The sequence below is a fragment of the Coloeus monedula genome (assembly GCF_965178545.1).
Source record: "Coloeus monedula genome assembly, chromosome: 11".
In the NCBI taxonomy this organism is placed as follows: domain Eukaryota; kingdom Metazoa; phylum Chordata; class Aves; order Passeriformes; family Corvidae; genus Coloeus; species Coloeus monedula.
In genome coordinates, this window is record NC_138791.1 from 4,214,704 (window position 1) to 4,227,468 (window position 12,765).

At 38.9% G+C, this 12,765-nt stretch overlaps 1 protein-coding gene across 1 annotated transcript in view; it reads right to left on the minus strand.

Annotated features, from left to right (window-relative positions):
- Window positions 1-12,765, minus strand: part of DOCK3 (dedicator of cytokinesis 3) — a 184,509-nt gene that overhangs the window by 115,845 nt on the left and 55,899 nt on the right. The window contains exons 6-7 of the mRNA XM_082288519.1: window positions 8,440-8,588; window positions 431-515 (exon numbers count right to left, since the gene is read on the minus strand). Coding sequence (XP_082144645.1) covers window positions 431-515; window positions 8,440-8,588 — 234 coding nt within the window. The remainder of the gene's footprint in view (window positions 1-430; window positions 516-8,439; window positions 8,589-12,765) is intronic.

The following is a 12,765-nucleotide window of genomic DNA, read 5'->3' on the forward strand; positions in this document are numbered from 1 at the left end:
ACTTATGCACTGGTCTCCCTCCTCTCTGCCCTTTTTTAGTGAGCTCAAAAAGTCTTTGTAGCAGGGCAAAGATGTTTATTATCTATGCAACCACTAAACCCAGACTTTTCACTTAGGTATTCTTCATCTGCAGATCTGCTGAAAGAATCAAATAGTGGCTCTCATGGACTTTCTGGGCTCACAGAACCTTCCAAGAGTAACACCGAGTTAGTTTATTAATTGAACTTAAAATGTATCAAAGCATGCCACTGCTTAGGGTACTCAGGCTACCAGAGACACAGTGCTGGTGGTCAGGGTGCAAATGAAGAAGACATTTAGATTACAACACCATTTTAAACAAGAAAACATGGAAGAGTAAAGAATAAAAACATTTTCTCTTCTTTCCCTCCCACAGTGAAAACTCAGAGCAATCTTCCACAGAATTTCTTACCATTTTATAGAGGTCTGAAACACTGATCTGATCTGAATCCACAACCTCAAAGTCCTTCCGAGGAACTAAGTCAAGGCCCAAATGTCTGGAAGAGAAGGAAGGAGCAGTGTCAGGGTGGTACATGAAGGTTCACCAGCACCTCCTGCATGTGCCTCCTCCATGGAAGGGACATGGAAATAGTCAACTATTCCAGTCTGACTGCAATTGTTAACCATTAAACATGTAACCCTTCTAAAGAAAATTTAATGCAAATATCAAAAAATCCCTCTACAAACTTGTTACTTTTTGTTCCCTGACTTCAGTGGAGCTCTGGCAATTAATGCAGTGGAAGCTTTTGGCCAGTATGTTGGTGCAGTACCCCAAAAAAGTTAATTTTGTACATGGAAATGTAGCAGGTAAAGAAAGTTCGTACACAGGTTTCTGCTGCAGTATTTGAGTAAGATCCTCCACTACATAATGAAAAAGTTCCATTAATAGCCCTGTTCAAACGTGCCAACAGATCCCAAGCCTTGGGAAGCTGCTTTGATATTCCTGGTGTTCATAAAACTTCACCCCCAACTTTATTACTGTGGAAACATAGTATTTTTTTTAATAACAAACAATAACTGCAATAACAATATCTTAATCTCTATTTGTAACACACACAAAATATTTTTAATCATTCTGAACAGAATTAATATTTTGGTTCAAATCAAATACATAAACTGATAAAAAAAGAATACCAATGCAAAGATGACTGGTTAAAGAATTCAGCTGTAAAGAAGGCAGTGCAGGTCATGGCTTCACATGAGTAGCAGACAGAATAAGATATTCTTCATCCAGACAAATAAATGACAACTGTTAATGATTAATTAATAACTGTAGACTGCAGAACATGACAACCTTAAAAGTGACGAAACCCAAGTTTTGCTCCATAGATCTTCAGTTTCTGAGGCAGAGAGAGTTCTGAGCATTACAATAAAAAGGTACACTAAACACACATTAGGAGTAAATTTGAAAAAAAACCAACACATGAATTAACCATTTTCCTGCTTCTGCCTTATGTAACTTTGATACTTCACTTCTAGACATTTTATATTGAAATTCTTGATAGTCTTAAAAAAACCCCAAAAACTTCAGAAGAGGTGCCCTCACCAACTACCTTGGCACTCCCTTTGTAATGAACTATAAAAGAAAAGCAAAAGTCAATTTAATTTTGTAATCAGAGAGGGAAACATTCTGCACAGACTTGTTCCTGATGGCAAATGAAAAATTTTATTGAGAAAAACCTCTCTGGTACTGCAGAGTAATTGTATGGAGCAATAACAGAAGGCTCCAGGCAATCCAGTGTCTCTTTCTGAGCAATTGGCTTAAAACAACAGCCAGGGAGAAGCAGCTCACCAGGAGGAAGCTCAGCTACCTTTGCTCACCACGGTGCTTTTAAACGTTACCCAGAAGTTTCCAAACTCCGTAATTCTTTTTTGAAACTCAGCCTAATCAGGTTTTCCTTCTTTATTTATATCCCTAAGCCATCACACCTCAAAAATATAGCTCAGCCCTGTTCACTTGCCCTGGCAGCACTGTATGGTCACTGAAACATCCTACTGAGAAACTGGAATTTCCAGTTTCTCAGTTCTTTGCTAAAATCAATTATCTTTTCAATGGAAAAAAGGGAACAGCTTTCCTTCTTCAATGCAGTTTCATGTCAAACACCAAATTCTAAGTTCTAATGCCACATTGTGAAAGTGATGGTTTCACACTTTGTTTTGATTAAACCTATCAAACACAAGTTATCTGTGGCCCAGGACCAGTACCCGAAAACTGCAGCTGCAAAAATGAAAATGACTATCTATTTACCAAATGAAAAAGATTAAAATAAGGCCACACTAGGTAATCCTTACCTGCAGCTGCCAGGTGAGCCTCCTTATCACACAAAGTCAAAAAATATAACACCAAAAAATGGTAAAATCAGTAAGAGATCACTGCAAAGGTTTTTTTTTAAAATGTTAATGCTCATCAAATTCATTCACAGAAGCTTTTCTGAAAGTGAGTAATCTAAACAACCTCCAAAATACCCTGTCATTCACGTGTGTGCACACTCCCACCCCTGAAGTACATTGATAAAGGAGGGATTTCCCCTCAGCACACAGATATTGAACAAATTATTCCCCACTAACATTATCAAAGCCACTTGTGTGTGCACTGCAGTTCCAGGGCAGTCACAGAGCTCTGTTGAAGTTGCCCAGGAACACCTGGCCAAGCCAATCCCAGCCTGACAAGGTTTTGTTCACATCATTTCAGCTCTCTGGAGAGCTGGGGTGAAGCAGTGCCTGCACTCATTACTCAGAACGTGACAAGTGTATTATCTTCTGCTTAATAATGTTCAACACAACTGCAGCAGCATCCCTGTGAAACTTATCTAATACCCTATTTTTAGTTAAATCCCTTAACACCGTGGATTTTCAGCCCAGAAGATTCTCATTCTCTAATACTATGTTAATCCTGCACAACACTGGCTCCCAGCAAATAAGGGTGTCTTGGCTGGAGCACAAACATGCAGCCATTTACTGTGCAGGTGGAAGTTCAGGTTTGTACACTCAATTTGTATCAATAATTTTTTTGCCTGTGAAGGACTGACAACATAATGTTTGAGATGGCAATGACAGTCAGTGGCCCACTTTCCCTCTCAATTATCAAACACTGGGGGAATAGAAGAGCCCCAGCTGCCAGGCAGTATTTCTCCAAAACAGAGCATGCAAAAAATTACATAATGTGCTGGTTTGTTTATTTGACAGTTCCTGTCTCCACAATACTTTCTTTTACAAGCAAATTCTTGTGCTCTTTTATTCTGCCTTCACACTGAACTGTCCTTCAAAATTATTTCCCAAGTATACCTACAAAATATCACCAAGCCTATCAATTACCTCTTGACTGCATCTGTTTGGGATACCTCCAGCTGGCATTTAGGCATTCTTCCTCTTCTACATAAAGGTCTTCACAATTTTCCTTTCTTTGGGGGAAAATAATTTTAAAAATCCACCACCTAAAATCTCTAGATAATTTTCTCTCAAGTAATATGAAATCCAGCCAATTGACAAAAATACAGGGTTTTTTAATACTGAAAGGGATGAACACACAACTCAAGGTTAACTAGGCTTCTAGAAACAACAGCTTGGTTTTAATGGTAATTTTGAAGAACAGTCCTAATTTCTAGTATGTCCATATATTTACAATGCAAACAGCACAGCATTTAGAATCTGTAAAACCACAAGTCAGGATAACTCTTCCTAGAAGAGCCTTGCAGAAATATTTCATTTTACTTTAAAAAAAACCCCAAAAAACTCTCAGATGCAAACTCAATCTTGAAGAACAAATTGGGAGAGCTCATGACATCTCTGGAGGGTGCACGATCTCATCTCCTTTGCTCCAAAAATGTCCACTTTCCCTCAACCTTTTCATCTTTAATTCTACAGGCATCAATTTTTCTTGTATTCCTTCTCTCAGTATATCAAAGTCTCATTCAATATCATTCGTATTTCTCTTACACAAATAAAGATGGTGAAGGGAAAGAAAATGATCCTAGCAGTAATTCACATAAACTACATACAGACTTTAAAACAGACTTTGATGGAAATACAATACAGAAATCCATGGAAAATCAAATACATGAAAAAAACATGTTTGTCAAAATGAGACTCTAATAATACAACCTGATACTTTTCTTTGATGGAATTAAGTTATTTTATGTTAAAAACTGCAGGGGCTGCCATCTATAAAGAAACTAATAAAGTACTGATGTAATGCTACACAGGAAATTATTTCTTAAAATGAAGATGATGAGATGAAGGTAAGAATCTTAGGATAAAAGGGAATTGTAGCAAATACTTCTGAGCATGGCAGTATCAGGCTACAGAGAAAGGTTTTTCAGCTTTTCCTCAAAGACTGACATTCAGGAAAGTTTCTTAGACCTTTAATCCCAACTCAATCATTACTCCAAGCCTATTCAGGAAAGATGCTGTACATTTAGACAGAAATGGCAGCTGCTCTTCCTGCAACCTTCTTAAAGGCATTTCTTTATGGTTAAGTTGGTCTCTCCCATTTTGATCTCCTTTGATACAATGCCAACTACTGCAATAAAACTGCCTTTAATTCTCAAAACAGGTATCAACTGTACTTTTAATTCATATATCCACATGCATTTTACCAACTTTAAGCTAATCATTGCAACACTACCAAAAAGTCATTCTAATTCCTTTTATGTCAAGAAAATATGGCAAGAGGGTAAATCACTCCAAGCCCCAAAATAATCTAATACTGTGAGCACTGAAATGTAGGGCTTTTTGAAATTTAAGACTGTGTTGACTTCACTGGATCACAAAATTCCCCTCCACAGTTATGGATGTCAGTAGTTACCAGGTACTAAGATTGCAACTGCTACTGGCTTTCCAACTGCAATTGTGAGGTAGGAGAAAAACCATGACTTTAAAAGTGTGTTACATTTTCTTTGCACGACAGTGTGAAAGATTTATTGCTAATATTTTCCCTTTGTTTTTCATTTTAAACACTCATTTGTACCTCTTGGCTACCTGTGGATCTTTCTGTGTAGAATTTATGGCAACTATTTGGAAGATTTCTTTTAATGCAATGATTTTAATAACATTTTATGGGGAAAAGGAATAACCTTTGACTAAAAAGTAATACAAGCCTACAAACTCATCTTGTTTATGGCTTTTATCTGTCAAAAATATGAAGGTATTGGTGGCTCCCCCTCTTTACTCTGTTTCTGACCCTAAACACAGAGTATCTATACCACATTTATAGGGAAGGAAGTGTCTTCCCTAAGTACGAAAGGAAACCTGGATGCTTTCTGGTAATCTGACAGGTGCTACATTAATCTGAAAGAATCATCCTGGAGATCAGGTGAAATGACCTCTGATTTTCAAGCTGAATTACTTTGAAGAAAGCTTTATCTGCCTTTCTGGCACACAAGGTATTACACATACTGCTGCAATTAGCTTTTGGCACTGAAGCAGAAGCAGAGGATTCACATTTCAAATAGAAGATCTGTCAGGCAGATTCCTTCATCTGTTTTTGATGCAAAAGTCTCTACAATGAAACAGCTTTTCATCAGCAAAAAAAGTTGCACTCTGGTTTCTCATTCTAAGCAATAGTAAAAGTTGAAAAACTTATCCCTTCATGTAGAAGCAGAAACCTAAACAAAAATTCTAAAATCAAGTATCTATTTTACTTGAAACATGACAGAAAATGAGATGAAGAACTGAAGAGTCCACTTCATAACATGATTTAAACGAGATGATAAATAGCAGATTTCACCTTTATAACATTTATAACAACTTTTTGCTTACAGACCATTGGACACTTCCAATAGCATTTCAGACTTCCACATATTAATATTATGGCCATTTGTATCAGAGTGAAACATTTTTAGAAAGCAGAAGTATTTGCAGCATTCTGTATAAAACGCAGCAAGATATGCAGGAAAGAAAGCAGTAGATGAGATTTTGGTTGTGCAAAAATACACAGAGAGATGCTTAAAAGTGCAAGTCTAAAACCAGCAAGATGCTCATCTGAAAGTAGCAAATTTTGATTGGGAAACACAAAATCCTCTGCAGCAGCAGTATCAGCCCTGCATGTGAGCAAACCCAAGCTACCTGGGGGTAACTGGAACAAGGAACAAAGCACGAAAGAATGAACAAAAGGATGAGTCCAGGATCTTTTTTTGTACAGGGGAGATAGAATGTGTAAGCAACAGAAAATGGAATTGCTACAGGAAGGGGCAATCAGTATTGTGTGACAAGAATGATTAGCAACAATACAGAGGGTTAGCAGCAATAATAAGTAAAATGGTATTCCCACATTTTAATAGACCAAACTACAGAGCAAAACTTAATATTTACAGTAGGCACACAAAACAAAGCAAATAAAAGGTCTGAAAACAGTCTAAATGACTTCTTTCACAAAAGAAGAAACCTGCAGCTATTCATCCAAGGAGTTTATCTGTCCCTTGACTTCTACCAGCTCCCACCACAACACAAGGGATGAAGACTGAGCCACTACCAGTGTATTTAAGGGAAAAATTATACCAGTTTAACAAAGAGGAAAAAAAAATCCCTAACTGGTGGTGACAAGAAGTGCGAGTTTCATGTTTGCATCACTCCTTCCCAAAGAATACAATTCATTAATGATCAAGGTCAGGACAAAAGTAGCCTCTCACTAAATAAGCAAGCATGCTACATATCAGACCTGTTTCCTGAAAGCTACTTGGCCATGGAGTATCTCCTGTTAAACTGGACTGTCTTGAGTAATTACAGCCCTGCTCAAACTGCAGGTACTCAGTCTTCTCAGACATCATTAATGCACATTAATAACAAGGTTTTTCATTTATTTTATTTGCAGATCTAAAGTATGACAAAACAAGCAATTAACACTATCATAATACTTGAGAAAGGACAGTACTATGTGAATATGTATATGAAAATCGTTGGTGTTTTTAGCAGATTAACACAGCTGGTCGTAAGTTTTGTGATAAAACTCAGAGAGGGTGGATAGAAGAAAGTGGCAGAACTCTTCCAAAATTCTGTGGAAAAGAGTGTTGTTGCAGAAATACCCTCCAAGTCCCAGATATTTAGATTTAAATACTGTGTGTATTTCTGATATCATGCACCTCTTTCTCTAGGGAGTTCAATACCTGTAGTAAGAAGCAAAGAAATTTTTTTTCTCCTAAATAGGCAGCCTGAGTAGATGAATATAATGCTGAATATATTTACTGATTTCACTGATGCTTCTCCATAATTGTCATGCATTAGATTTACCTTTATAGTTTTAATTACATTCCTATTTAATGGTTTTACATCAAAAATGGTCTATAGCCACCTCACAGAACAACCTATTCTCTTCACTGCTGCACTGCTGTCTGCTCTCCTCATCTTTTTTTCCTCACAGCATTTTTGCAGCTTCCTGTTGCTAATTTGATCCATAAACGCTGAGCAAAACCAGGCAGGCGTAATGCTCAAAAACAGTCTCTTGGTTCCCATTTACTCTACTGGGAATAAGAATGGAAAATATCTGTAATTCCGCACTGCAGAGCAAAGACTTGATGCAATCTATTGGTCTATGTCCTTCAGAGCTTTCTTTTAACAATTGAGACATGAAGTGCAGCAAGGGGGCTGCTAAACCTTCATCAGGGCGTTCAGGTATGTCCCTCACAGGGGGTTTTGATGTAGGTGACTAAGGAACAGAATCAAACAAACATAGCTTAATGAAAAACATTGGATTTTCTCCTTAGCTGTCAACTTACAGGACTCCTCCCCACTCCCACATGCTCATTAGCATTAATCTCACTCCCAGTGGAAAAGCAGTTGCTGTTTGTCTGAGAGTGAGTGTCACATGTGTGTCATGCACAACTTACCTGCCTGATCCACATCTCAGGACACACAAGTCTGGCCAAGGGCTGTTTTTTGTCTAATAGCAATTTATTACCATTTCTGTGTGAATGAATTGCAGTTGTCTTTGCCTTTAAAAGAACCTCTCCACAAAATCACCATGGAACTGACCAAGGAGAGCCTAAACCCCTGAGGAGCATCATGATACAAAGTCTAAATATCACAGCCTCAGCTCCAGTGTTCCTGCTAACTGTGAGATTCTCTACTTCTTGCACCAACCATTAAAATACTTCTTCAATGGAAGAAAAATGTGCTTTAAGTACCTCTGAACATATCCTCTCAGGCCTAATACTCTCTAGGTTGGTACCAAGTAAGTAAAGTGACCTAATCCTTTTATAAGTGAGGGGAGCCCTCGGAAAGGGCTACTGGTAAACAGCTCATTCTACAGCGAGAGCAAAACTCACTGTAGAAGGCAATAAATTCACTGTAAAAAGTTATACTTGATTTTCAAATAATCCCAAGTTTTCCCTGTGCAAAAATGCTATTGGAAAGAAAATGTTGTGTTGGGTTTTTTTGTTAATAAAAGTTACTTGAGAAGAATTAGAAGAAACAGTACCCAGTACTTACTCATTGCCCCAGTCCAGCCTCACTGTGAGGTGTCTCTTGACCTCTCGCACCTGATCCTGTGTCAGGTGCCCCGAGAGCAGCTGCCTGCGGAGGTCAATGAGCTCATTCATCACATGCCGCAGTTTGTAGAAAAGATCTACCTTATGTTTCTGTAAAGGCACACATTTTTGGGAGCAGGGGGGAGGAGAGAGAGAGAAGAAGAAAGAGGCAGGGAGGGAAAACAGCAGGGGAAAGAAAGAGAGGGGGAGAAAATAAGTGTGGAAAGACAAAGAATGTGAGAAAGAGAGAGAGAAAGAGAGAGATTAATAAGTTACCAAATTTTCATTTAATTACCCTAGAGGAACATCAATCCAGTTTTTATGAGCCTTAAAATATTTACATCAAAAAGTAGTGCAATTCATACTAAATAACTTCTTATTCCTAAGGTTTAGGCTCAATCTGCTAAGAGGCCCATTTTCTGATGGAACCTAATGCTAAATAAGAGGATTCATTAGGCACAGTAGGAATCGTTTACTCCAATCATATAGTAAATGTAAAGTTCTGGATTTAAAGCAATGGAGAGGTGAAAAAGCTTGCTTTCTGTCAGCAGCTAATTGAATGGCTCTGAGCAGTCAGCAACAATGAGCCACCACAACAGAAAAGCATTTTTAAATTATTTGTGATATTCCAGTTACCAAAATTTAGCCTGGTATGAGGGATGTGTATGAAAATTCATTATCTAGCACTCTAAAAAGGACTAAAGAAATTAACAATAAAATCCACCAGGAAAACTACTTTGAAAGAGAAAAATTACCATCAATAATATAAACCCCCCCACACCACCACCATCAGTAAAGATAAATAAACAGAAAATCCCCCCCCCCAAAAACTTACACATCTAACACTTGCATCCTTTCCAGAAGACCTGGTATTACTCCATTATGGAAAAAAAACTCTTCTCCAAAACCAAACACCCCCAAACCAGACAAGTGAAAATACTTTTTTCCCCCGAGGAAGTAACTATTTGTGAGTTCCCAAAAAGGAAAGTTTAAGGCCAACAACCAAGGCCACCCATACCATAAGATACCATAAGGATGTGTGTCCAAACTACTCCACTCTGTGCTGGGTCAGGATTGTGTGTCAAAGGGGCTCCTGTCCACACAGTCAGTCTCCAATACTGCATAAAACAACCAAGGGGGATCCCAAGTAGGAAAACAAGATCTCCTGTTGCAGCTGGATGCTGGTTTTTTTTAACAACTGAGCTCCATTCCCACCACTTTGCAAAGCTTGAAATGTTGGAATCTCACTTGGGAAAACACTGAGTAGATGGACTGACACAGAGACTTCATCAGCTGGCACTGCCTTGATCACATCTCTGCTTGCACATGAGTGGGTTATAAAAGCCCTCTAAATGAAGACACCTGCATTTACCAAGACTACATCTGATAGAGGACCATCCACAAAGAGAAGCATAAGTCTTTTCTGTTGCAATACATTATTAGAACAAGTGTTTTTCACTTGTTTACCAAAAATAGCTGAGATGAGATGAAAAAAGAAATTCCACCTACTTGAGTTTGTTTTCCTATAAGACCACTACATTTGCATGACTTAGGAAAACAGACATCAGTGCAATCCATTTTGATAAGTATTTTTTTAATTTCCCTGAACCTGATTACACATCTGTTTTGCTGAAGCAGGTTAAGCACAGATGGCATCATCAGTTGTTCCTATCAAAAAATTTTGAGACTAAAAGATGCACAATCTTTCAACTCTGCCTCAACACTGGTTCTGGTCCTGCTTTAAAGAAAGAAAATCCGACACCAGACCTAACAGAAAGAAAAATTTCTGGGGCTGAAAATATTTATGCAAGGAAGATAATCATGCACAGCTGATAAGAATGAAATTACTCGATTTTGTTTAGGTTTTATTACTAAACGTTGTCACAAGTACATCCTATATAAGCTGACAATGACAGTAGGTATGGGAAATGTCCATTTTTATATGCTATTTATGTGAACAAGAAAAGGTTGTTAAAACAAAAGATGAAAACTGTTGAGTTTGGTAATAACAAAAAAGCAAATTAAGTATATCTAAATAATAAAACAGTTGGGAATTAAATTACCATGAGAATCAGGTCCCAAACCATCATATTCAGACTTCCCAAATAAACCTGCCAAGAGAGCCACTTACTCCTGTAATGATGGTTCACTGTTATCCAGGCATTCAGGTTCAGAACTCTGTGCTGGTTAAATTACAGTATGTTCTGTGGTTATGTTCAAACAGTCATTTTTTACAGAAGTATCAGAAGTACGTATTTAAATACAAATAAAGGAGATTATAGAGCACAAGTGTTTCACCTGCTCTAAACTGAATGCACAAGTACTGAGAGAGAGCTAAACACAGGGTGTCCTTCCAGAAAATCCAAGGCCCATGGCAAGGAAAGGAGGAAGAGAAAGTGGAAAGCCAGCAGAGCTGTGGCTGTGATCTTGGGAAAAATGTTATGAAGAACCATAGATGCAAGATCCATGACAGTGAAGGAATACACTCATGAGAGAGAAAGGAGAGCTAGAACAGAGCTGGAAGTGGCTTAATTCCAGGCTTGCAGGCAGAAGGGAGTTTGAAGCAGTCGAAAACCAGTTTATAATATCCCTCCTCACACTACACAAGCCCAGGGACTAATGAGCTTCATTTGGGAGAGAAGGAAGGAAGGAAGGAGATGCTCACATTTTAATGACTTCTCTCTTTCAAGATTTAAAAAAACCCTTCAAAATTCAACACCAAGTTAAGCTAATCAGGATTCCTACCCCTGTGTAAAGAAAACTGTAAAACAGATGACCCCGGACACCACATTTACAGAAAAAAAATCCTCCTCAGTATTAGAACCCTTCAGTTTTAGTAAGAGTAGCATCATAAACAAACCTGAAACTTAATCATGCTGTTAGTAGTTAAATAAAAGATATGCAAGTCGGTTTGATGTGTAAGCATTCATTCTATTCAATTCACAGTAAATTTTCATACAACCTCTAACCTCTCATTTTTCAGCTGGCTCTATCACAAGCTCCCAAGCAAGGAGCACTTTATCAGTCCATCTAGAATGATCTGCTGTGTGCATTTATAAACATATTTGGCAAATCTGGAATACAAAAGTAAGTATTTTTGCGGAACTTTTATGGTAATAATTAAAATGAGTCACAGACAAAGAACCTGAATGGGCTTAATGAATTGGGACTCTCCTCACATGCAGCACAAGTCCTCTAACACGTCTTGTTGCCTCCTTTTACTGTCCCCAGACACAAAAACATTTGCTGTATTTCTTTGATCTGTTATAACTAACAAGTCACGCTCATCAATCTTTGGATAATCTTCAGATGTGCAGCTATGCATCAAAAAGTGGAATTCTGGCAGTACATTTTTTTCTTTTAATGACTCCATATCAACTCTGTGGAGTTCAAAAGCCAAAAGATGGGTTTGGTGTGGAGCTTCCCTCACCTGGCCCCTCTCTCAATCCCTCTCTCCAACAGGGCAGGCAGGGGAGGAAATGACAATATTTGTGGATTGGAATAAAGACAGAGAGCCTGCTCACCAACAGCCATCCCAGCAAAAGAGACCTCCCTTGGGGGAATTTACTTATTGCCAATTAAAATAGAGTTGGGTGGTGAGATCCAAAGACACAAAGAACTCTTGTCCTCAACCACCCTCTTCCCAAGCCCAACATTTTTTCCCTTTACTCCCAACTCCTCCATCCTTCACAGAATCACTTCCTCCCCACACTGGCAGGAGAATGGAGGGGTTAGTCCATGGCAGCTCCTCCTCACACTTTTCCCTGTGCCAGGGTGGGTTCTGCCCATGTGGATCCCTGCTCCATCACCAGTTCACCTCCCCCTGCTCAGCTCCAGTGTCTGTGGGGCTGTTTCTCCACTTTCCCCCTCATCTCCCTGCCCCAAAGGTGCTGCCAGAGGCCCCCCACAGCTGGGCTGAGCCCTGTGGAAGAAGCTGGAATTGGCCTCTTCCCTCAGCACCATCCCCAGAGCCAACACCTGGCACAGGGGCTCGGGGTCCTGACCAGCCCACCTGGGCCATAAACCCAACACACCCGAGCACAACACAGGCCCTGCTTCCGTGCAATTCCCTCAGGCTGCCTCTGTCATCTCTAAATAAATGCCACATAATAGGAAAATACATAACAGACTGGTACGTTACAGAAGATGACCTATTTATAATCATTTTGTTACCATGACTTCATTTACCACCACTGTAAAGTCAGGATTTTGTCTCTCTCAAGAGCAGTCCCTTAAGACATTTCCTATAAAACTGCCTTAGGCTGTAATGAGGGAGAAGGGCACAAAA